Source organism: Salvia miltiorrhiza, chromosome 4 (assembly GCF_028751815.1).
Source record: "Salvia miltiorrhiza cultivar Shanhuang (shh) chromosome 4, IMPLAD_Smil_shh, whole genome shotgun sequence".
Taxonomy (NCBI): Eukaryota; Viridiplantae; Streptophyta; class Magnoliopsida; order Lamiales; family Lamiaceae; genus Salvia; species Salvia miltiorrhiza.
In genome coordinates, this window is record NC_080390.1 from 7,989,218 (window position 1) to 8,016,868 (window position 27,651).

Genomic DNA, 27,651 nt, shown 5'->3' on the forward strand with positions numbered 1-27,651 from the left:
GCATTATTTTGCAACTCGTTAGTTAATAATTTATTATTTAGTTGATTATTCCATGAATAGAATATATAGATATATGGCTAGACTAAAATAAAACTCTTTTAAAATATAAACTAATTGGAATCATTCTCAGCCTCTTATCATGAAGATATATGATGAATTCATTAGTTTTGTTTATATGAATTCATGTTCATGAGTTCGAATTTTATAGTAATCGATTTTTACTTATTTATTTTTAATTAATCACTTTTCACAACCATTACTTATTCGTAGAATTCATCATAATTTCATACTTCGTATTTTCTATTTTTAAATAGTTTTAGCCTAATCACTCCTTTATATATTTTTTTAGCAATAAATGTTAATTAGAGTTGATTGTATCATAATAATTTTAAATTTTATAATTGAATTTATCATGACAATAAATTCAATTATAAGACACATACAATTTTGGGCTACATGTATGTATGGTTTTGATTTGTCTGATTTATGTTTCTCCTTGTGGTTTCTGCTTCTGCTGGGCGTTGTCACTTTTGGACAACGTCGTGTTGGGGATACTGGTTGATATTTTATTTACAGGTTGGGGGTCTGCGTAACTTCTTACGAAAAAAAAAACCATGGTATGTATGCGAATGAATCAAATAATTTTTGTTCTACTTAGTTTTTTATTCGAATTTTTGATATTCAAATACAAAATTATATGATTCAAATATAAATATAAATATTTTCTTTGATTTGAATTGCTATCAAATACAGTTGTAAAATCATGATATTCGATCCGGTATTCGAAAATATTTGATTATATATATTTAGAAAGGTATAAAGTAAAAAAAAATCACTAAAAGGAACGAATATGCGAAAAGGAAAAATGACAATTAAAAAGTTTGAAATTTTTGCATTGTATTATGATTTGAGAGTTGGAACTTGAATAATGGAATAAACTTTTTAACATCTATTATTGAGTGTTTATTAATTAAAATGCATTGTGTGTGAGCTTCATAATATTTAAAATATTATATTTTAAAAAATATTTATTTTAAAATTGGCAATTTAATATATTTGAATCGAATATTAGGACATTGCAAATAAAATATTCAATTTGTAATGCTTATAATGTACTTACAAAAATTTAAATGAACACTAGATTCGATTTGAATATTAGCGAATTAGTATACGAATTGAATATAAATCACAAATCAAATTTGTTCTAATTTATATTACTAATATAAATAAAATACAATATAATGATATTTATTTAGGATTCGATTCGCTTACATCTGGGAGGGAAATCAACCCATTCATATTGTGATCCTGGGTAGGGATGACAATCGGGTACGACAGGTACGGATAGTGACTATTCATACTCATACCCACGAACTAAATGGATAGTGGTTTGTAACCACGAAACTATCCATGGATATCAAATGGTATCCAAACCCGCCACCCGCGGATACCCACTACCCGTCGGGTATCCGCTAACCCGTTACCCGTCGGGTATCCGCCACCCGCTATCCATCGAATACCCGCCACCCACTATCCGTCGGATACCCGTCACCCATTATCTGTCGGATACCCACCACCCACTATTCATTGGATACCCACGAAATAAAATTTAATCATAAATTTATAACAAATTTAACGGGTAATTGACGGGTAATTGGCGGGTATTTTCGCAAATATTTTTCGCGGATAAACGGGTTTCGCGGGTATTGATAGTAAGTATCCAAACTCATACCCACGAACTAAATGGATAGTGAATTGCAACCACGAAACTATCTGTGGATATCAAATGCCTCTCAAATCCACCATAATAGGTTCAGATTTTCGCGGGTATCCATTATCCGCGGGTAAATTGACATCCTTAATCCTGGGTAACTTCTTGATATACCCCAACAATTTAAAATGAATCTTTCGATCAAACGGGTTTGTACATTAACTGATCGTTCTGTTATTGAGCAGTTTACCAAATCTGATTAGAAATATATCTAATCTCCATCCCATACAAAACCCAAAATCATAAAACACAAATTAGTGAAATTACCTTCTTAATTAATTAATCAGTCGCAGAAATATTAGCAGCATATAGTAAGTCCATTCAATCTTCGGCTTTTCACGTCTTATCCCACCAGACCTGATCAAAATGTCAAGAAGTAAGTCAATCTACCAAACCAGCCAAAAACTATTTTTTCTTACCAATCGACACATGTCACATATATTAATTAATACTCTCACTTATTCATTTTTTTTTTCTACACAAAATAGTCATATTTCACTTTTTGAACTATTATATCCTACATTCTCTTATGTACTTAATTATAATTTAATTATAATTATAAATTATATTTTTATATAATTTTGTAATTAATAATGTATAATTATTCTATTTTTTGTATTAACATTATCCCTATAAATTGTACATTTATAATAATTTTAACAATTTTATTAAAATATGCGTTTGGCATGATATGCTAGTATTATATATTCACATCCTCCAAATTTTGAACGAAGAAATCAACGAGAAAAGAACAGACAATGCCGGGTTCATCAAAAAACTCGATTCAACACTCGTTCAAACCCTTGTCATTCAAAATCCCAATTTTTGGCCGGAATCCGATTAAATCCCTCTCAGCAATCTCAATTCTCGCTGTATTCTCACTGTGTTTCATCTCATCTTTCCCCGCCGCAAAATGGCGGCCCCTCCCCCACGCCCCGCGCATCAACTCCGCCTCCGGCGAATCAGACACCAACATATCCCACATTCTGTTCGGCATCAGCGGCTCCGCCGAGACGTGGCGGCGGCGGCGCCACTACAGCGAGCTCTGGTGGCGCCCCAACGCCACCCGCGGCTTCGTGTGGCTCGACGAGGCGCCGCGGGAGAACTGGCCGGAGACATCGCCGCCGTACAGGATCTCGGCCGACACGTCGAGGTTCAAGTACACGTGCTGGTACGGGTCGAGGTCGGCCGTGCGCATCGCGCGCGTGGTGAAGGAGAGCTTCGAGCTCGGCTTGGGCGGCGTGAGGTGGTTCGTGATGGGGGACGACGACACCGTTTTCTTCACGCGGAATTTGGTGAGCGTGTTGAGGAAATACGATCACCGGCAGATGTATTACATCGGCGGCGTTTCCGAGAGCGTGGAGCAGGACGTCGTGCACTCTTACACCATGGGCTACGGCGGCGGCGGCTTCGCCATCAGCCGCCCCCTGGCCGCCGCGCTCGTCAGGATTCTCGACCAATGCATCGATCGCTACGCCGCGTTTTACGGCTCCGATCAGAAGATTGGTGGCTGCATGAGTGAGATCGGTGTGCCTCTTACTAAAGAAGTTGGTTTTCATCAGGTAAATTTCATTTCATCAAAACTTCGATTATTTATGCACACCAACTTCAAAATTTATTGTTGAATTTTGAGTCTTTGACCTTATAGTCAAATAGATTTGAACTTAATTATGTGCAAGTGCAATTTCAATATAAAACGACGGACGTTTTGTCAATAAATTAGGTCGGAATCCGACCTCATTAGGAAAATTAAATCAGATTAATTTTAAAAAAATCAATAATTGTCACATTTTTTTATTAATGTTTACATGGAGTATAATTATCCTCGAATTAAAGTTGAGCTGGACATTGAAATTGCCAAGGTGACGCGACCATCTGATGAGGGAAACGACCCTAATATGTCCAGCTCAACTTTAATTTGAAGATGGTTATATTATGTAGAAACATTAGGAATTAATATTGAATTTTTAATTGAAGGATAAATTTGTCAATTTTAAATATTGTGATAAAATTTAGATTCATGAATTTAGAGGCAATTAAACATTTTGTGTGCAAAATTAAAATTCAATCGAAGTTCAATAATTTAAGAACTATTATTCCATTTCTCATATACGTATAAATATATAATTAATTAAAATTATTGATGCATATACTATAAATCATTGTCTTGTCTTGTATGTATAGATGGATATACGAGGAAATCCGTTTGGCCTACTTTCGGCGCATCCACTAGCGCCTCTAGTCTCGCTCCACCATCTAGACTACCTTCAGCCCTTGTTTCGTGAAACGAGTCGAGTTGCCTCTATCCACAAAATCATGGGACCTTACGAATTCGATCCGAGCAGGATATTACAACACAGTTTCTGCTATGATTTGGTCCGAAATTGGTCGATTTCCATTTCATGGGGCTACAACGTTCAATTGTACCCCTTTATATTGAGCGCAAAAGATCTCAACACTCCGCTGCAGACCTTTTTGACGTGGTCGTGGAGCCGCGGGCCCTTCACTTTCAATACTCGCCTCATCAGCTTGAATCCCTGTGAAAGGCCTCTCGAGTTTGGGTTCGATGGGATCGAGGAGATCGACGCCGGATTTACCTCCACCACCTACACGTCGGCTCAATCCCAATTTAGGAGGAAATGTGACGAGGAAAATTATAAGGCTGCTTATTTGTTGAAGGCCTTCAATGTCACTGCCGGCTTGCTTCATCCTCAATATTGGAACAAGGTATTTTCAAATCATGTTGCTACATTTGCGTTAATTTAATTAACATTTATTAGGAGCCGTAATTTTGGACGGCAAAGATATGAATATAGCTTAATTAGATATAGGAGGATTGACATTAATAGTAATAGAGTGTCGATGGTTGCGCAGATAGTTTCGGAATTATTTAATAATCATTAATGAGGTTGAATATTGGTTGAAACGCAGGCGCCAAGTAGAGAGTGCTGTCAAATAATGAGTGGCTCGCCGCGACAAAACGACGTAGTTCGAGTCAGGATTAGAGGCTGCAACCAATGGGAATCGGTATCGCCGCCGTAGATCATGTGAGAGGAAATAGTATCAAACAATTTTCACCATAATTTCAGCTACCAAACCGGCGTTATTAATGGAGGTGATATGTACAACTTGTACTGCCCAAGGTACCAATCAATCCACCAGCCTTTGGTCTCTTCGATGATACGTGTCCATCTTGGTAGCATCGCAAAAGCCTAGCGCTATGCAGCCACCAACCATGGACCATTGTCTTATTTGTTTTGCTAATCTATATGCTAATTTTCTTTAAAAGAAATATGCTGAATTTTACATTAGATTTCTTTTGGGACGTGTTTCCTTTAGTTGATAAATTTATATCATTAAAAAGGAAGAATAACAAAAGTTTCTTGCTTTAAATTCCTTTTTCCCCTCTCATTCTCTACAAATGAGAATTCTATCATTTTTCAGTCCTTATTTTCACTTCAACGAAGAATAGTATTATGACACACTAAAAATGGAGGAATAAAAATGAGGGCTGAGAAAGGATTGAATTCTATTTTGTAGATAATGACGAAAAAGAAAGGAGGTATTTTAAAGAATTCTTTTTATTATTTCTAATTTTTTCATAATAAATTTCCCTAAAAAAATTCATAATACATTTATCAACAAAAAAGAACAAATATAAAGTTATAATTTGTACATGACCATAAATCAATATAGTTATAAATGTTACACCAAATAAATGTTACACCAAAAAAATTGTCCCAGTCTAATGTAGGATGTCACCCCAGAGAGATTTTTCTTCGCCCAAAACATTTTGTGGGCCTCCAAATGAAGGTTATAATATGCACTTACTAACGGCCCATCATTTTATGATCCATTTTGCCACAAAATAACACCGAGCGAACAAGATATGAAAGTTTTTGTAAATTTGATTTTTATTTTTATTTTTTCCTTTCAATTGGTCAACAGCAATCTATCTATCTATATATATATAAAAGTAAAATAAGCTCTATCCTACGTGGCGTAATAGAATCACTCTATTATTATTTTCCTCAATTCTCATTCATTCTTATTTTTTCTAAATTTTTAATCAATAAATTTCTATATATCTAAATTTCTATATATCTAATTTCGAACCTATCATCAACAAATTTCTATATCTAATTTCTTATGCATTGATTTCTGGCGGCAGCAAAATCTATTGGTCTTACTATAATATAAATTATCTATTTATTAGTCTACGTAATGATATTCATTCAATCGAATTGGTTTTGGGAAGAAGGAGCTGCGTATTATGATTGTTTTTATGAATAAGTGTTGTTCTTTACTTGCATTTGATGATGCAAATTCTTAGACGTGATCAAACTTAATTTTGTTAATCAATTTACTACCTCTTTCAATGTCTGTCTTTTTCCTTTGCAAAATAATTTTCTTGGCAAAATAAATCTTATCCTACGTGGCATCGTATAATCACTTCATTCTAATTTTCCTCAATTCTCATTCATTCTTATTTATTTATATATTTCTAATCAATTTTTTACATTATAGCAAAATAAATCATATCCTACGTGGCATCGTATAATTACTTCATTCTAATTTTCCTCAATTCTCATTCATTCTTATTTATTTATACATTTCTAATCAATTTTTACATTTAAAAATTATTAAATAATCATATAAATTTATAGATAAATTCTATACTATTAAATAATCATATAAAACTATTAGATAAAGTCTGTATTATTAAATAATTGTATAAAACTATTAGATAAATCCAACATATCTATTTAATTATAAATCCTACATACTATATTATAGCAAAATAAATCTTATCCGACGTGGCATCGTATAATCACTCTATTTTAATTTTCTTCAATTTTCATTCATTCTTATTTTTTTCTAAATTTTTAATCAATTTCCATATCTAAAAAAGATTTATATTTGTATTTTATTTTATTATATAATATTAGTTTAAGTTTATCACATCATACTCACAAATTAATATGTATATATACATTTATATATACATGTATTTACTTAAATAATTAACTATATATATATATGATTGAATATGATTTCAAATTTGACGATGTTGTTTAAAGTTTGAGACGAGATTATTCTCATAACTTAATTATAGTTTCACAAATTCTAGACAAAATGATACTTACAAGTAAGTTATAATCTTCAAGCTCCATACAAGATGATGCTCAAAATTCAGATGTGGTATTTCAAACTCCAAAGAATATGGTTTTCAAAATTTTGACGTTCAAATGTCGTATGTAGTTTTTAGAGCTTCATATGATTATCTGGTCTCATTAGGTCCATATGAGTTGATACTCAGATGAAATATGTTTAATTAAATTATTTCTTATCCGTCAAATTTAAAGAATTGATGAACAAACTTAATAATACTCCCTTCGTCCCCAAAACATCTTCCTAACAGAGGATGACACGAGTTTTAATAAAAGTTAGTTATGCATTTGATAAGTGAAGAATGAGTCCCACAAAAAGTGAAATTGTAAGAGTGATAGTTAGTGAAAGTGGAGAATGAGTCCCACAAAAAGTGAAATTGTAAGAATAATAATTAGTGAAATTATTTTCAAAAACAGGTTAGGAAGATATTTTGGGGACGAACCACAATAGAAAAAAAACAAAAAAAAGGGGGAAAATGTTTGAGGGACGGAGAGAGTAAATATTATCGATATACGATTAACAGTAAATGCGACACATCAATCGTACATCATATCATACTTCAAATTTACTCCCTCCGTCCACCAAAGATATGCCACAATTTTCTTTTTCGTCCGTCCACAAAAAATATGCCACATCCATTTTTAGTAATAGGGTCCACACCATTCCACTCACATTTAAAGTGGGACCCTTACTCCACTACCAACTTCACTCACATTTTATTAAAACACGTGCCGAAAATAAAGTGACATATTTTTGGTGGACGGAGGGAGTACATATTTTTTTGTTCTAAAATATTTAATCCCACATCAACTTTTTATAAACTTCATCAAATGAATACTCCTATTTATATAAAAATGTAGTTCTATTAGCACAACCTACATTTAATTGACGAAAGTGATTAAGATTAATATTATTTCAAATATTGTATTACTAATTTAATTTGATTATATCAAATTAATTAAAGAAATAATTTATATATAAACTATTTCATATGCTATAGTAACAAAAATAATTATAAATAATGACATAAAATAATTCTCGTCGAATTTCGACGGGAAGAAGGATCGGAGATGCGTATTATGATTATTTTTATGAATTAGTGTTGTCTTTACTTGCATTTGATGATGCAAATTCTTAGACGTGATCAAACTTAATTTTGTTAATCAATTTACTACCTCTTTCAATGTCTGTCTTTTTCCTTTGCAAAATATGAAAATAATTTTCTTGCCAATCATGTGAATAATAGCATAATATTTGATAATTTATTTACTTACTCTAAATATAGGAAATATCGACGAATAATGAAGTTATTCGTTTGAATGCCATCAAGTCAAAAATACGAAATAAATATGTGGTTGTCAGAATTTTGCGCTTATGGGTTTAAAAAGATAAATTGGGCAAGGAAGCACTTGAAATGATCGTGATTGATGAATGGGTAAGTCTTATCACAGTTTTATTGAATAAATAGTTTTGTAAATTTATTAATTTTTAATGTATACGATCTAATAACATATTTTTATTATGTAGGGCAACAAAATCCAAACATCCGTCTCAGTAGGGTACAAGAAAAAGTTTCATGAGTTACTTAAAGAAGGACAAATAACAGTTATTAAAAACTTTCAAGTAGTGGAAAACAAGCCTAACTTTCAGCATGCAAAAATCAATCATGAGTGGAAAATCGGTTTTAACCTTCCCGCTCCTCTTTCTTTTCCTTTTTGTTTTCGTTTTAGACGAGTACTCTTTTTTCCTTCTACGGTTTTTCCTACCGAATTTTCCGTAAAAGGGTTTTAACGAGACTCGGCCCTTAGTCTGCTTCTTTTGTGCTTTCAAGGGTTTCTTAGGTTTTTCTTTTCTTTTATATATAATCGCATTATAATAATGTGTTATATGAGGATGGATATATATATTTCATCTTTTACTCTATCATGTTTGGCTTGGGACTTCGAAATTTGCTTCTTCTTATTTTTTTTTTTTCTGAGGGGGAGACAGAAGTTGACTTTTAAGCATCGAAAAGTTTTAAAATCATCATAATCAGATTGGATTGGTGGAAGTGTCTAAAATTAGTTTCTTACAATTAGCTTCTGAGTTGAGAGAATTGTTTGACTAAATATTAGTACAAATATATTTAGTTAACATCTTTTACTTTAAAACAAATTTATTTAATGCTTTATTTTAGTGAAAAAGATTCATCAAATAAAAAATGTATTGAATAATTACAAATATTTATATGTTTTCATTTATTCCCGTCGATTTTCGACGGGTTACCGACTAGTCGATGAAAAATAAAAGTAATTGGGGCTGAAATAGGTCATTATATTTATACCTCCTTAAAAATATTTATCTCAATAAATGGTCTTGTGTAAAATATTTGACGATTTAAGTTTTTTACTCGTAAAACAATCTTGTAGTACAAATTTAGCCAGAATTTAAATGGAGCGATTAAATGAGAGAATCTAAACTAGGTCCTAACGAGGTGATGGGTACGATGATGGAATGGAGGTGGGAATAGAATGGTGATTCCTACCTTCATTCCATTCTTTTTTGTTTGGTATGTTTTTTCATAGGAATTATCATTCCTATATTAATGAGAATCATCATTCCTTCCACCTATTATGATATTAGTCATTCCATTTCATTCTTAACCCTTTGAAATTTAAGTTTTGATATGTATATTCGTATGAAACATACATTATTATTATTATTATTATTATTATTATTATTATTATTATTATTATTATTATTATTATTATTATTATAAAAAGATTTTTTGAATATTTTTTTTTAAAGTAAACTATTATCAACTTCAGAAAAACAATAGTCTAATATATGGATCGAATTGATGCAACACATTACATAATCATATATAATAAGATTCTACGTATTTATTTTATATAATTTCTTCTCCTTCTTTCTTTCATGTTTCTATTATATGTACTAGTGCGTAACCCTATTTTAAATTATTATTTAAATTATATGATAATCCCTCCATCCTCCAAAATTATGCATACCATATTTTTAGACACTACCCCACATATAATTCTTACAATTTTACCCTTTTAACTTACATTATTTACTCATAATCTATTTAATAATACCCTCACTGTGGGACCCTTTTTCCACTATCATTACTACAAACTTCCATGCATAATTTTGAGGGACGGGGGAGTATTATTTTTGTATAAATAATTATTTATATATAAATTATTTTTAAATTTATTTAATTTAAGGTAATATAGTTGAAATTATATTAATTTGAATCATATTCCTCAATTAAATGTTAACCTTTTGTTAGAATAATAAATATTCTTTTATATAAATTTTTATTTAATAATATTTTGGAAAAATGTCAATATTGAAGATTTTATTTCATTTGAGCATCATCTCATCTGAACCACTCTGTAGGATCATATCATCATCTAAAGCCCGGAAGACGATATCTAATGTTTAAACACCAGACTTTTGAGCATCATCTCGTCTAGACCTTAAAATATAGAAAATAAATTTTTATGCGTCAATTTTTTTAACGTCACTATCTGGAGGTTTAAAAAACAAATTTGACTTGTGAGATTGTATGATTTGGAGCTTCTTATATCATAACTAACTTGTAAACATCATTTTGTATGGAATTTAAAAAAATCTTGACAAACTTTTATGCATTATTAGCTTCAAATATTATAATTGGGTTCCAAGAATCATCTCGTTTGGAGTTTGAAAGAACAAATTTAACTTGTGAGTATCATTATTTAATTGGGTTCCGAGAATTATCTCGCTTGGAGCAATTCAAATTGTATTAGTCTCAATCATTCCGCCAATTAAATATAGATTTTTAATTTGGAGAGGAAGAGCTTCTTCTTGTATAAGTTTTATTATATTATTAAAATGCGATTTTATTAAAAAATAAGGAAAGAGAAAAAAGAACCTAAAACCCTTGAAAGCACAAAAAAGCAGACTAAGGACCGAGCCTCATTAAAACCTTTTCATGGAAAACCCAGTGGGAAAAACCAGAAAAGGAAAAAGAGTGCTCGTCTAGTGACAAAAGACCACGACCAGAAGAGCGGAGAGGAAAGTTTCTGGAACTCCGGCCTAACCATCGTCCCAAAACAATCCTGGCTCAAACCAGCCAAAACCGAAACAAGAAAACGCAAGACTAAAAAGACAGTGGCCGGTAAGACACCGTCGCCATCGTCAAACAAAAAGGAAAAGAAAGCAAACCTCAGCCAGTTAGACGCCATCGCTGAGTAAACCAAACTGACCATCAAAAAGCGAGACATAGGCCCGTAAGACGCCGTCGCCCATGTCCCAAAAAACGCCAGGTGAGAAGAAATTTTTGGCCGGTTATACGCCGTCGCCAAAGATCCCTCCCTCACCCTAAGCAAACCCGAGGCAGAATGTCGAGAGGTCGCCGCCCACCTAAAAACCTTCGCCCTCCCAAACGCAAAACTGAGACAAAGATCGAAGCCCTCGAGAATTCCACACCCAAGCACCAACCAGTCGAAGTTCGTTAAAACCCCAACCGAGCCGCTGCCACGCAAAGAAGCAATCCCAAAACAGTCCCACCTCATCAAGTCTTAATACGAACACGACTGTGAGTCGCCATATCTAAAGACACCGCAGTCTTAATATCATCAATAGCAAAAGGCCACCACCCTTCGATCCGGGCATGATTAGCCATGATATCCGCCACACTGTTTCCTTCCCTATAAATATGCGAGATCTGAAGACGAAAATTAGAAAGCCGACTTAAAGTCTGTTTCCAAAGAGGTAAAAAACGCCAGGGGACATCCAGAGAACGTGAGTGCAGAAGCTAAACTACATAAGACGAGTCCGCTTCAATCCGAAGCCAATGCCATCCTCGAAAATTAGCAATTCTAACGGCATGCATGACCGCCAAGAGCTCCGCTTCAAAAGCAAACCCCGATTCACCTTTATAATGATAGCAACCACGGACCGCACCCCAGTTGTCACGAAACACTCCACCAGCCGCAATGCTCCCAGGGATTAACCTTAATCCACTGTCCAGCCGGCGGCCACGCAAAGAAGCAATCCCAAAACAGTCGAAGTTCGTTAAAACCCCAACCGAGCCGCTGCCACGCAAAGAAGCAATCCCAAAACAGTCCCACCTCATCAAGTCTTAATACGAACACGACTGTGAGTCGCCATATCTAAAGACACCGCAGTCTTAATATCATCAATAGCAAAAGGCCACCACCCTTCGATCCGGGCATGATTAGCCATGATATCCGCCGCACTGTTTCCTTCCCTATAAATATGCGAGATCTGAAGATGAAAATTAGAAAGCCGACTTAAAGTCTGTTTCCAAAGAGGTAAAAAACGCCAGGGGACATCCAGAGAACGTGAGTGCAGAAGCTGAACTACATAAGACGAGTCCGCTTCAATCCGAAGCCAATGCCATCCTCGAAAATTAGCAATTCTAACGGCATGCATGACCGCCAAGAGCTCCGCTTCAAAAGCAAACCCCGATTCACCTTTATAATGATAGCAACCACGGACCGCACCCCAGTTGTCACGAAACACTCCACCAGCCGCAATGCTCCCAGGGGTCCCAAGCGCCGAACCGTCAGTATTAACCTTAATCCACTGTCCAGCCGGCGGCCACCAGTGAACCTCGATCATCATAGGGGGAGGAGCAGCACGCATGGCTACCCCAATCCGCCTGAGCACCAAGTAATCCTGCCAAGAGTTATGAGAACGCCCAAGCTTAGGGAAATTGGAATCCATCTCCTTAAACATGACTTTAAGGAATCCAAGAATCATATTAGAGTGGAAAACTAGCATCATTAAAAGTCATTTGATTGCAACAGTCCCAAATTTTCCAAATAAGGTTAATCACCCCAGCCTTCCAATAGGACCGAACCAACGGACTGAATTCAGTATTCCAGACAGCAGCCAACACACTATGAATATCTAGGCAATCCAGAATGTGCGCCTGGGCAAACTAATCGAAAAAGACCACCCAAATCTGCCGAATTACACGGCAATTCCAGAACAAATGGTCAATGGACTCCTCAGCCATCCCACACATCACACATCTATTGGGGCCGTGCATGCCCCTTTTGATAAGACCATCCAGCGTAGGCATCTTCATATGCAAAATCCGCCAGGTAACAAGAGATCTTCTGTCAGGAATAAAACGCTCCCAAATCCAAGTTCCCCAGATGACTTTGGAAAAGTGCGAAGACTGCGAAACATAAGTAATAGAGGCAGTAACCTCCCCACTAACAGAAGGTTTCCAGAAACGAGTGTCACCCTCCTCCCCAATCGGAAGCATCAGAATATCCACCACAATGTCAGGGAACTGAATAATAAAATCCGGAGTGAAATGCCTAACACCATCATAGAAGTAATCGCTCACAGCTTGCTGCAGGAAGTCCCTCATAAAAAACGGAATATGGAGCTTGTCAGCCAACTTGTAACCCAGCCAATTGTCATGCCAGAAATAAATATGTTCTTCTGTGCCAATATAGGAATAAGAATCATTCACCAAGGTGCTCACATGCTCCCTGACGCCCGTCCAGAACGGCGAATTGGCCAAGTACATCTTGGCATAGCCAAAATTCGACAAGTAACGCGTGGCAAGAACTGCTGGAGCGAAGTCACGGCCTTGCACTAGCCTCCAGGCAATCTTCATCAAAAAACTTCTGTTCATTGCCGAGAACGACCTAACCCCGAGGCCACCCTCCGACCGAGAAGCACAGACCCTAAACCAACTCACCGGACAAGAAGGTTTTTTCTCCACATGTCCCGACCAAATAAAATTGTGGCACTTCCTATCAAGTTTATAAATGAGAGATTTCGACCATCTATAAATCATCATAGAGTGTGTCGCCGAACTTTGAATCACAGAACGAACCAAGCAAATTCTGCCAGCCATAGATAAATGTAACCCCTTACAGCTTGAGAACTTATTGACAATCTTGTCATAAATGCCAATCAGGTAAGAAGCACGCATACGGCCAGAAAAGATCGGAACACCCAAGTAGGTGACCGGCAAAGATCCCATGGCAAAACCAAGCTCACTAATCACATGATTCTTCATGATACTAGAAACGCCACTACCAAAGAAAACATGAGACTTAGCAGGGTTGCAAATTTGTCCCGAAATATCACCATAGAAATCCAGAATTTCTTTAATTTTGCGAGCGTTTCTCATCGACGCCTTACAAAAAATCAAGATGTCGTCAGCATAAAGCAGATGAGAAGAAAATCGAGCCCATCTACTGAAATCCATGGGAATGATGTGGCGAGAAGACACACAATTGAGGAATAAGTGACTCAAGACATCCTCAGCAATGCCAAAAAGAATCGGAGAAAGAGGATCACCCTGCCTCACCCCTCTGGAGCAAGCAAAATAGCCACTCAACTGCCCGTTATAAAGGATGGATATCCGGGCAGAGCTGAAAATAATGGAAATCCACTCAATGAATTTTCCGTGAAATCCATTAACCCGGAGCACATGCAGAATAAAATCCCAGTGCATAGTATCAAAGGCTTTGCGAATATCAACTTTGCACGCCATATTCGAATGTTTGCCCGTGCGATTCATGCAGCTAAAACCTTCAGAACCAAGCATGATACAATCATGAATCGAGCGACCTCCAATAAAACCAAATTGGTTTGGAGACACCCCAACAGCCGCCACTCCACCCAATCTGGTAGCTAGAATTTTAGAAATAATTTTGAAGAAAAAATTTGACAAGATGATAGGTCTCAAATCAGCCACCGTCTTCACCACATCCTTTTTCGGGAGCAAAATTAAGGTGCTAGCATTGCAACCTGCAGGCAGATAAGACTTGAGGAAGAAAGCACGCACATCAGTAAGGATATCCAAACGGATTATGCTCCAGCAGCTCTGATAAAACTTCCCAGAAAACCCATCCGGACCCGGCGAACTGTTCGCATCCAAGCTAAAAACCGCGACCATAATCTCCTCGTCATCAGGAATATGAGTAAGCTTCCCATTCTGATCCTCAAACACATAATGATCAATAATACCTTCAAGCAAATCCCAATTCACGTTGCTGGGACTTTCCTCTTTAAAAAGAGAGGAGAAGAAATCAATAATATGCTGCTGAATATTCCCCCGATCATACGAGACAGCATCGCCAATCTTCAAGTGCTCGATCCTGTGATTTTGCTTTCGAAAGCGAATAGCACGATGGAAGAAAAAAGTGTTACGGTCACCGTCATTAAGCCAGTGCGCACGACTTTTTTGTTGCAAAAGGCTGTTCTTCCTTGCCAAGAGAGATGTCAGCCGAGCTTGATGACCCACCTCCTCATAAAAAAGAATGTCCGTGTAGCCCAGATCAGAAATCCTATTCTGAACGTCAAGCAAGGAGTTATGCTCAGATTGGATCTGCATATCCACCTGCCCAAAACCATCTTTATTCCAAACCCTAAGATCATTCCTGAGGCGACGGAGCTTGAACATGATTTTATAGATAGGACAATGAACGTCCGCCGCCACATCCCAAGAAGACGCCACTCTCTCTTGAAAGTTAGGATGAGAAGTCCACATATTTAAGAATTTGAAACGTCTCCCCTTACCCGTCTCAGAACTGCATTGGAAAATCAAGGGAGAGTGATCAGAAGTGAGTCTTGGAAGCGCATGAGTGTTAATCGAAACCCACAAGTTCGCAAATCCAATGGAGAATAACGCCATGTCCAATCTAGACTCCACGTGCCGAGGAAGTAATCTCCGACCAGACCACATAAACCGAATGCCAGAAGAAGGCGATTCAATCATATCCGAAGCCTCAATGAAGTCGCAAAATGCACTGCAAGAACTTCTCAAAGGCGCCACCAAACTACGACGTTCATGAGCACCCCTGACTGCGTTGAAATCGCCAATAAAAACCGTGTTCCCATCAACAAAAGAAAGAAGATCAACCCACAAAACACGCCTAGAGACATGATCATTAGCACCATGCACAATAGCGACTCTAAAAAAGTAAGTTTGCCAAACACAATCGGCAATAATAACTTGGTCCGAAGAAAGTAAAATCGTTGTCTGAACGGACGGACTAGCAAGCAACCAGATGTTCGACCTCCGAGGCTGTCGACAATTTTGATGGCGGGGGACCATATTAATCGATATCCAATAGCTCTGACGAACTTTATGAAGACTTTTCTTGGGCTCAATAATGCCCACAATTAAAGGCAAGAAGGAATGACAATGCTCCTTAAGAAGAGATTTAGATTCGTCCGAGAAGCCTCGGACGTTCCAAACAAGAAAATTCATGAGAATTATTGGTTGATTTTAGGTTGAGAAGACCCCAGCTCCGCTTCCTTATCCCAACGTTGGTTAGCCACGTTGTCCATAGCCTGCAAACTATCGGACTCCTGATAATCAACAATGTAGTCACGTGGTTGATGCCCAGCATCAGCTGCCTTCCGGAGACGATTCTTAATACTTTCCTGCTGAAGAAGAAGAGCCTTATTATGGTTGCGTGCATTCTGGTCATTTTTGGGAGGACGCCCTCTGCCACGTTTAGGTAAGCCCGAGTCTAAGACCTCCTGCTTAAACCTTTCCGCCTTAATATCGTTTTTCATTGCTAAATATTTCCGTTCCTTTTCTGGTTGATCAACCAAAGGAAGAGCATTATTGTTCAGCGTAGCCTGCTGAGGCAGCCTCTCGCGATCCCTCCCCTATCGCTCCACCTGAGGAGAAGCTTGATTCGAGCCTTCTGCCACCTTCTCCGTGACGCCCCCCAACTGTTCGACACTTTGCTCCACAGCAACATGTCGTTTTGAGCCTTCGGCAATCTTCAAAGTGACGTCCCCCAGCTGTTTGTTGTAATGCTCCACCGAAAGAGGCAGCTGTGCAGGGCTGTCTTCCCTCTTATCGTTAGCATCTCCCAACTGTTCGAGATTTTGCTCCAAAGAAATATGCAGTTTGGCTGCGATGTCCCTTCCCTGCTCTTGAAAAAGCTGCTGCTGAGGTCTCTTTCCCTGAGTACTTTCATTCTCATCTGAGATTGTGTTCATAGCAACGTCCCCACCTGTGTCAGTTCCCTTGGTATCCTGCTTATTAGTCTCCAAATCCTCATGAGTCGAAGAATCCTCAAGGATGGCAAATCTGTTACCATCCGGTGACCCCGGGTGATTGTGTTTGTTCCCCGAGCTCCGATTACACAAAGCTTCCAAAAGATCAGGCCCTGAAATCTCCTTGAGCGAATTATCACTCGCCTCATTAGCCCCAGCTTCCGAGTCCGAATCAGAGGCCACCACTCCATCCAAGAGCTGCTTATCCCTGGCGTCTTTCTCCTCAATAACCTACCATGCCGGGCCTTTTGCTTTCTTCGCTTCAAGCTCTATTTTTTTCCCTGCTTTCCCTCGCCGACACTTGTCCGGCGAGTGACCAGTTATCTTACATTTAGTGCAATATAAGGGGATATATTCATAACTGAATTCAATGTTAAAAGAATACTCGCCTCCATCGATCGTCATGTATTCTGGAAGAGTTTGAGAGAGATCAATTTCCACTAAAATACGAGCAAAGTGAGCCACTTCATCGTCAATAGAAGTACCATCGATCTTCAACGGTTGTCCCAGCCATCGACCAATGCCCAAAAGAACCTCCGGGTGCCAGAACTCCACCGGCAGGTAGTAAACTCTCACCCAAACTTGAGCCAAGGAAGACGATTCTTTATAGGGGTTGAAGTAACGTATCCAATCACGAAGACGTATCGAACCGGCCGGAAGATCCCAAATCACGTGGCGTTTAGCAGTTGCCTTATCTTCCTTGTTTAGAAACTTTAAAGTATAGTACCCTATTCCCATCGGCATGAGAAACCATGGAGATTTAATCGCCCATAACGATTGTAATTCCGCCTTGAGTTCTCTGGTGGTCCTAGGCTTTTCACCCTTATTCATCATGAAGCGACCAATAAGCGCATGTTGGAATTTTGTAGCTTGAAAATTCTGAATTTCACGGGGAACTTTCAGCACGCCGTTTCCTCCTTGAGCAAAGGGCCAAAGCGCTTGAAATTTATGTGCCGGCAGGTCCGGCTTCTTAGCCCTTTGCGGAGCCGTGATTTGGGCATAAGAGGTCACCACTTCAGCTTCTTTCGCAGTGGACGAAGAAGAACCAGGGAGCAGATTCTGATTCTTCGGCGCAGACACACCAACCAAACTAGGATTAGCATTAGGGTTTATCGAAACGGAACCAACAACGTCGGGATTTGCGGTTTTGATGAAGTTGTTTGACACTTGGGGCAAATTAAGGCCACCCCTATCGAGTATGGGCTGCGGGGTTTCGCCGGAAGACATGATCGGAGGGAAGTTATCGGTGGAAAACTAGGGTTAGGGCACACTTGAGAGAGAGAGACGACATCTGCTTCATTGATAATGTGTATAAATATATAAATTCACCATCAAAAGTATATAAGTTTTATTATAGTGAAACCTTATAAAAAAAAATCAATGTGAAATGATGTGATTTATATGAATTCTTCACTCGATTGAGATTATTATAAATTTAATACATAATTAAAGATTTCTAATGTATTTTAACATCATATCCTCTATTGTTCTTTATCTAAACTATTCATTTATGCATTACTAATTTCATAATTTATTATTATTGTTATTATTATTATTGTTATTATTATTATTATTATTATTATTATTATTATTATTATTATTATTATTATTATTATTATTATTATTATTATTATTGACGAAACTGAAACAAATAAAATTTTTAGATATGAAAAATATACTTTTCTTCCCTATACAAATAAAATGTACGGATATATTTTATAAAAAATAAAAATAAAATTTTAATCATTTTGATAGACATAAAATAAGATTTTGTTTTAAAGTAATCAGGTTATAAAATTTGTGCCTTATTATTCAAACATGTAAATCAATGACCGAACCCGTTTATAATTTACATACACGTGCATGTCTCAATTTAAATTTGATTTTATTAAAAATTAAGAAGATAAATATTATTATTATTTTTAATTATATTTATTAAGATTAATTTTTATCGAGATAAATAAATAATAAAATTTATTAATTTAGATTATATGTAAGTTAATATATATATATATATATATATACACATTTATTATTAATTATATTTATTAAGATTAATGAATCTTTATATGGAATGTAATAGTTAATTAATTAATAAATGATGAAAATTATATATGGTAAATTATTGAAATGGAACAATTCTAAGCATGTCACATAGGTTAAGGCTTAATCCTATTATAATGAAGATTTTTTTCTTGTCAGTCATGTAAATCTTATTTGTATCGAGATAAAATAAATAATAAAATTTATTAATTTCGATTATATGTAAGTTATTATTATTATTATTATTATTATTATTATTATTATTATTATTATTATTATTATTATTAAGATTAATTTTTATTGAGATAAAATAAATAATAAAATTTATTAATTTAGATTATATGCAAGTTAATATTATATATATATACATTTATTATTAATTATATTTATTAAGATTAATGAATCTTTATATGGAATGTAATAGTTAATTAATTAATAAATGATGAAGATTATATATGGTAAATTATTGAAATGGAACAATTCTAAGCATGCCACATAGGTTAAGGCTTAATCCTATTTTAAAGAAGATTATTATTATTATTAATTATAATTATTAAGATTAATTTTTATCGAGATAAAATAAATAATAAAATTTATTAATTTACATTATATGCAAGTTAATATTATATATATATATATACATTTATTATTAATTATATTTATTAAGATTAATGAATCTTTATATGGAATGTAATAGTTAATTAATTAATAAATGATGAAGATTATATATGGTAAATTATTGAAATGGAACAATTCTAAGCATGCCACATAGGTTAAGGCTTAATCCTATTATAAAGAAGATTATTATTAATTATATTTATTAAGATTAATGAATCTTTATATGGAATGTAATAGTTAATTAATTAATAAATGATGAAGATTATATATGGTAAATTATTGAAATGGAACAATTCTAAGCATGCCACATAGGTTAAGGCTTAATCCTATTATAAAGAAGATATTTCTTATTTAATCTTAACATAATTTAGTATTAATTAATTCAAACGTTAAATTTCTATAAAGTTAAAGAAATAAAAAAAAATAGAATTACAAATACTTAAATTTATATATCGACAATCATTTTTTAAAATTTTTTAAGAAAAAAGTGTATATCCTATAGAACTATATATTACATCCACAAAATTATCATTTTAATGTAAATTTTTCCAAATTTTCTTCGTCAAAAACATCAAGAAAATATTTATCTACTCAATTATATTTATAATTTGTATACTTTTAAAGTGATGTAATAGGTAAATTAAAATAAAATAATTTCATTCTGATCATAGGAATGAAATCAAACAAATTAAAAATCACAATTTCATTCATTTGATATTTCTTGTGTATACCAAGCATAAATTTATCATTTATTTTTTCATCTCCATTCTATTCCTACTTCCATTCTAATCTCCATTATAGCAATCATCTCCTAAGATCTTCAGGGAGTGTTGGGTTAGCAATACCCGTTGGATTGACAATGAAGCATAGTAGCCGTTGGCCGAGAAGTTCGTTAGGTTCGGTAGTTACATTTATCTTCCAATGATTTAAATGGCGGGAAATTTGAGCACTTTTTAGTATTCTTTTTCCTTTAACAATGAAAATCACAACTTATGTGAAATAATAATTCATAAAAGGGCGTTTAATTTGATGAATATAATAAAAAAAGATTAAAAAATAATTTAATAATCAATTAAATTGTGAAGTAATAAATGAGTTGAGTTATTTATTACATAGAATTATAGTTAAATTAAATTATACTAAAAAGATAAAGAAATAGTTATATGGTAGACACTCAGATTTATTTTATAAATGGCTCAGGCCAGTTTCTTCTATCAACATAGTTTCGTATTTAATAAAAACATAAAATAAAATCCACTAATTGTTCTGGTGTAACGGTTAACCCTTGATATTCACTCAACAGCTCCATCTTCCCCAAATTCCCAAAAATATGTTACAACAATCGGAAAACCCTAATTCAATGACAAATCCTCGGAATCTGCTCGGTTCCTCCGCGATTATTTCCATTTTATCACCGTCCATTAATCAACTTTAACCCCAAACAATAATGGTCGGTTTCAAGCATAAGGGTTGGCTGCCGGAGATCGCCTCCTCCAAAAAAGACCACCACGCTCGCCGCCGTTGCGCCGACGAGTCAAAGAAGAAGGCCCCTCGTTTGCGAATCCTCGCATTCGAGACCGCCAAATCCATGTCGAGGTTGATCTCTCTCTACAAATCTCTCTCCGACGGTCAGATCTCCCGCCTGAAAAACCGCATCATCAAATCCAAAGGAATTTCGTACCTGACCTCCACGGACGAGGAGTTTCTGCTCAGCCTCGCCTGTGGCGAAAGGACCGAAGACCTCGATCACGCCGCCGCGGTCGTTTCGCGGCTGGGGAAGAAATGCGGCGATCCGTGGCTCAACCAGTTCGATCTCGTTTACACGGATTTGAAGCTCGGCGTCCTCGATTTCGGGAAATTGGAGTACGGCTCGAGGTATGCTGAGAAACGTGTGCGTAAGATGGAGAAATTGGTTTCCGCGACGGCGAGCCTGCACGCGGCGCTTGCTGCTCTGGCGGAGATGGAGGCCGCGGAAAGGAAGATGAAGCGGAGGAACAAGCAGATGGAATTGGACGCGAATTCCGATCTATTCAATCAGAAACTCGAGATCCAGCGCAAGGACGTGAAGTATTTGAAAGAAACTTCTCTGTGGCGCAAATCGTGTGATAAATGTGTGAGCATAATGGCGACGATCGTGATCATCGTCTACATCAGAATCTGCTCTGTTTTCAAGCCGTACATCACGATTCTCCCCTCGATCTCGTTGCTGAACGTTGCATGTTTCCAGCAGCAGAGAGATCTAGAACTGATTGAGAAGATAAAGCAGCAATTGGTTGAACACCCTAGCCATGTGAATACAGAGTTCAAACCTAACAAAATCCGGTTGTACAGGCGAAAATCGGGGATTTTCTTCAACGATTGGGACGCATTCGAAACCGATGGAGAAAAATTCATCAAAAACAACAGAGTATTCCACAGCGCAGGGCCGTCGACGTTGGGCGGGTCAGGGCTGGCGTTGCACTACGCGAATGTGATCCTATTGGTGGAGAAGTACTTGGACTCGTCGTCGTCGATTGGCCGCGACGAGCGCGAGGCGCTGTACCAGATGCTGCCGGAGAATCTCAAGGCGCTGGTGAGAGTGAAGCTGAGCAAGAACATGAGATGCAGCGGGGATGATGCGTTCCTGGCGGAAGGGTGGAGGGCGGCGACGGTGGAGATCATGGGGTGGCTGGCGCCGATGGCGGAGGACATGGTGAGGTGGCAGATGGAGAGGCATGTGGACAAGCTCAAGTTCGATACCAAGCCTAGTGTGCTTCTGCTGCAGACGCTGCATTTCTGTGATAAGGAGAAGACCGAAGCGGCCATTGCTGAAGTGCTGGTGGCGTTGAGCTGCGTCTATAGGTTTGAGAATCGCAGTATTTATGGTGAATGACGTGATCGATATTAATCTCACCTAGATTTCTTTTTTCTTTTTTGTGTTCGGTGATGAATACTCTTTCATTCATTCACGTCCAATTGTAGTTTAGTTTCTTCACATTGGAAATCGGAATTTTGTTAGAGATTTTGTGTAGCAACAACATCTATGTAGTGATAAATTCAATTTTCTCTCCTTTTTTGTTGAATTATGTATTTGCATTAACAAGTATTCATTGTGCACGATGTAATATCATACTACCATGTGATGTATTCTTTATAGAATGCACTAAAATGATGGCGAGATCCTCCATTTTTCGTATGTAGATGCCTCAAATCCCAACTAATGATTTATTTTACGATTCAATTATTTTCTAGGAATTTATCTTAGAAAAAAAAAATCATCCAACATATTTCCATCTCCCCAGAAGCCTACGTTTTGTTGTTACATCCACTTCAGAGTTCAGCCCATACTCATAGCATCAATTATCACGCCCAAAATAATTTCATCTCAAGTCATTCCAATTATCGTAGCAGTGGGAAATAAATTCCAACCCAATCCATATATATAATTTTCCCAAAAATCAAACTATGATCTAATAATATACCCATACCAGCTACAAATATTAATAATTTAATATACTATCCCTACCCATTTCACACACTTCGACGCACCAAACTCACAGCCTTAAAATCTCAGAAAGAACAGTCGACAACAATACTAAGAAAAAAATAAATAAATATGGCCGCCTCTGCTTCCACAACAACTTTCGGAGCTGTTAACAGGCCATTGCAGTTAAAAACGAGTGGTTCGAGCGCGGCGGCGATCACGAGGTTTCTGGGCAAGAAGGTGAGATCAAGAGCGAGAGAGTGGAAGATTTGTTGCGAGAGATTTAAGGTAATTGTGGCGGAGGTTGATGAGAAGAAACAGAGCGATAGTGACAGATGGAGGGGGCTGGCGACGGACGTCTCCGACGATCAACAGGACATCGCGAGAGGGAAAGGGATGGTCGATGCGCTCTTCCAAGCCCCGGTGGGCGCCGGCACCCACAACCCCGTCTTGAGCTCGTATGAGTACCTCAGTGCTGGCCTCCGACAGTAAGACCACTCGTGTGCGTGTGTTGGTCTAGTAGTTAATGTTTAAGGATAAAGGTCTTAAGTTCGAGTACACAGTCGGCTAAATTATTTGTTCATTAAGTACCACAAACTCTCAATTTCTTCGCATAGTAATGATGATGATGATGGGATTTTTTCAGGTACGAATTTGATAATAATATGAATGGATGCTACATTGCTCCTGCATTCATGGACAAGCTACTAGTTCACATTGCTAAAAACTTCATGAATCTGCCAAACATCAAGGTCTGTTCTTGTTTTAATAAGTTATAGTATGTACCTTGATTATGATTGATGAATAGAAATTAGTGAATAATTATTGCTAGAAACTCATTTCAGGTGCCACTAATTTTGGGCATATGGGGAGGAAAGGGACAGGGAAAATCCTTCCAGTGCGAGCTGGTTTTCTCGAAAATCGGAATCAAGTAAGTCAGGTCTATTTTTGTAGAATATTTTAAATACTCCCTCCGTCCCTGAAATAAGTTTCTCTTTTTCCTTTTTGGGACGTCCCCAAATAAGTTCCTCTTTCTTTTTTTCCATTTTTGGACAACTACCCCACCACTAATAATATTTTATTTATTCTTGTTTTTCACTTTTTCACCACTCCCAATACTAATTATAACACTTTTTCACATTTTCACCACTCTCAATATTAATTATAAGTATTTTTCTCCACTATCAATACACTTTACCATTTTTTCTTAAAACCCGTGCCGTTCCCAAAGAGGAACTTATTTTGAGGACGGAGGGAGTAGTTGACTAATAAAATAGTACTCTGCTAAAAAAATAAACTTTCATTTACCCTCAAATTTTTGTCCATGAAATAAACTTTTATTTTATTTTTTGGACAATTATATCCTCTCATAATTCTTACATTTATTACATTTTATCACTCATGGTGGGTCCACTCCACAACACATTTATCAATTTTATATTATATATTTACTACATTTATCACTAATGGACCCACCCCACAAAATCTTTATCACTTTTGTCAACTACCATTTTATTTAACTTACAACATATTTATTAGCTTTCTTCATTTTTGTGCCGAGTAGAAAATAATCATTAAAAAACACTTATTATTATACCCACTATTCACAATTGCATATATAATTCAGAATTAAAAATAATTTTATGCCTGAATTGTCTTATTTAAAAATAAAATCAAGGGATAAAATAGTACTCTATTAGTGCTTTAAATGGTACTTATTTTGAGTGATTGGATAGATTGATAAAATATATTCCATTCGTCTACAAATTTTCTTTGAGTAAGTGACACAGATTTTTTTAAAAAATGTTTAATATATTTAGAGTGGAGAAAAGATTGTTGAATTTATTGAGAATAGTGAAAATGTGTTTTAATTAGAATTGAGAATGGTGAAAAAAAAAATAATAAATGAGATTATTATAAGTGGTGGGGTCTAGTAAAAAAATAAATAGAAAATTCTTTTATGAACGCTTCAAAAAGGGAAAATAAAAAAAAAAACTTCATACACGGAAAGAGTATTAAAATTGAGTATTTGAATAATAAAAGTAAAACTAGTTCATCATTGATTAATTAATCAAAATAAATGATAGATTGGTTTAAATTATTATTCTTCCCCTCGCACTCAAAGTAAGGTCCCCCGAATAAAAAATTGACTATATTTTATATATTCTATCTTTATGGCTATTTTTTATTTGAGGCATTCTCCCGTACAACCGGTTGCACCGTGCAACTAGTTTCTGAATGGCACTACTTCAACATACAAGTGACAAGTGTCATTTGTATGTTAAAGTAGCGTCATTTGAAAATGTTCAAATGTCATTTCCCGAATGAAGTAGTGTTACAGTTGCACGGTGCAACCGGTTGTACAAGAGTATTTGTGTTTCTATTTTTACAATATAAAAATGATTATTTTGATATATTAACTCATATTTTAAATTTATCAAAATTTATTTTTACAATAAATGAATGCAATTTGTAGTCCCATTATGATGAGTGCCGGAGAACTGGAAAGCGGAAATGCAGGAGAGCCGGCAAAGCTGATCAGACAGAGATACCGCGAGGCGGCGGACATGATCGCAAAGGGAAAAATGTGCGTTCTGTTCATCAACGACCTCGATGCCGGCGCCGGAAGATTTGGAGGGAGCACACAGTACACAGTGAATAATCAGATGGTGAACGCCACGCTCATGAATATCGCCGACAGCCCCACCAACGTTCAGCTCCCGGGGATCTACAACAAGCAGGAGAATCCTCGAGTGCCCGTCATCGTCACTGGAAATGACTTCTCGACGTTGTACGCTCCCCTCATTCGCGACGGCCGGATGGACAAGTTCTACTGGGCCCCCACCAGGGAAGACCGGATTGGCATCTGCTCCGGAATCTTCTGGACAGATAATGTTGCCATGCGCGACGTCGTTGAGCTCGTCGACGCTTTCCCCGGGCAATCTATTGGTATGTCCATTCAAAACGCATTCACAAATAGATTAGACAAGATTAGTCTCATGATATGTTGTTAAGTTGGGCGGGCTCGGTTCGATACTAGGTTCGGGATAATGCCACGTAAGATACGTCTTTGCCCCCTGATGATAGAAAAAAATATTTTAAGTAATTTCATATTTAATTTCAAATAATAGAATGAGCAACTTTGTCTCAGTGCCACATAGTATTAATCTCGGATAATCTTGAACTAATCCAATTTCGAGTAATTCTGAGCCAATTTAATCTCAAGTAATTGAACACCTCTTAAAGGATGAGCAATAGTAGAGTTGTCAAAATCGTCAAACCTGGCTGACTTTCATATTAATGACCAATAGGGTATTTTCAAGTCGAGTTGAATTCGCTCTAGATTAAAAATGACAATCCAATCAAACTCTAAATGGGATTAACTCGGAATGCTTGCAAGGTAAATGGTTAATTGGCTCCATCTGGTCCTAAATTTATAGTTTAGATTAAATAATGGTGGATCAGCTTGACCCGCTCGACAGCGGGTCAAGCTAGTTAGTCATGTCGAGCCAAACCATTTTTGAAACTTTTAAGTGGTAGATCAAAATTATACTATATGATTGAGTTTGGAGTTCAAAATTACTCAAATTAAACCATCAAAATATGTAGTAGATTGTTTTTATTTATTTAAACTATCATCCAAAGCAAACACCTCCATAATATGTTCTTGATCCATGTGCAGACTTCTTTGGGGCAATGAGGGCGAGAGTATACGATGACCTAGTGCGGGAATGGATTGCGAGCGTAGGAGTGGAGAAGATGGGGAGCAAGCTCGTGAACTCGAGGGAGAAACCACCCGAATTCGAGCAACCGAAAATGAGCCTTGCGAAGCTGATTGAGTACGGCAACATGCTTGTTCGAGAGCAACAAAATGTGAAGAGAGTTCAGTTGTCTGAAAAGTATTTGAAGGAGGCGGCACTCGGCGATGCCAACGAAGACGCTATCAAGAATTAGTAACATTATTTGTTCCATTTTATCTCCAAAAAAAAACATTATTTGCCGCAATTGTGTTTATAAATAAAGATGATACATAGATTGTTCATCTTTACTAGCTACAAGGTAATGATCAATAATTGTAAACACATTGAATCATGGTCTTCTATATATAATATTTTTCAGAATTTTTAATTTTCAATGAGTATTTGCCTTCACTTTGGAGTGGAATTATTTGAATCAGTTGTTGATCAACCTCTTGAAAAATGGCATAACTGCTTTGGGTTATTAAAGACTTTTCAAGAATATTGGTATTTGTCTCCAAGGGGACCCAAGCGGTGCGATCTCTTGTGTGTGAACAATGAAGTCTCGAGTTCAGACCCCACTGCTCCTCCTCCCAACTCCCCCAAGTCAAAAAAAAAAAAAAAAAAACAAAACAAAAGAATCTTGGTATTTGAGTATATTGTGATTGTGAATGTGAGTATTTTCTCTCCCAGTTATTAAAATTTATGATGTCTAATATCCAAAATCAATTGTGCTTGTATTTGAATTCAGAAATTGACATTTAGTGACTCAAATCAATCGAAGT

General features: G+C 36.3%; 3 protein-coding genes across 3 annotated transcripts; all 3 read left to right on the plus strand.

Moving 5' to 3' along the window:
• The first annotated feature begins 2,366 nt into the window (after positions 1–2,366).
• On the plus strand, positions 2,367–5,164 carry LOC131022555 (uncharacterized). The gene is made up of 3 exons (XM_057952061.1): positions 2,367–3,333; positions 3,956–4,498; positions 4,703–5,164. Exons 1-3 carry the CDS (start codon positions 2,530–2,532, stop codon positions 4,811–4,813), a joined length of 1,458 nt encoding a protein of 485 aa, XP_057808044.1. The 5' UTR covers positions 2,367–2,529; the 3' UTR covers positions 4,814–5,164.
• Positions 5,165–21,113: 15,949 nt separating this feature from the next.
• On the plus strand, positions 21,114–22,538 carry LOC131022934 (protein PSK SIMULATOR 2-like). Its single transcript, XM_057952474.1, has one exon. It carries the CDS (start codon positions 21,114–21,116, stop codon positions 22,536–22,538), a length of 1,425 nt encoding a protein of 474 aa, XP_057808457.1.
• Positions 22,539–23,193: 655 nt separating this feature from the next.
• On the plus strand, positions 23,194–27,264 carry LOC131022556 (ribulose bisphosphate carboxylase/oxygenase activase 2, chloroplastic-like). The gene is made up of 5 exons (XM_057952062.1): positions 23,194–23,617; positions 23,776–23,881; positions 23,975–24,060; positions 25,606–26,078; positions 26,812–27,264. The coding sequence occupies exons 1-5, from the start codon at positions 23,262–23,264 to the stop codon at positions 27,081–27,083; spliced, it is 1,293 nt and encodes a 430-aa protein (XP_057808045.1). The 5' UTR covers positions 23,194–23,261; the 3' UTR covers positions 27,084–27,264.
• The last annotated feature ends 387 nt before the right edge of the window (positions 27,265–27,651 follow it).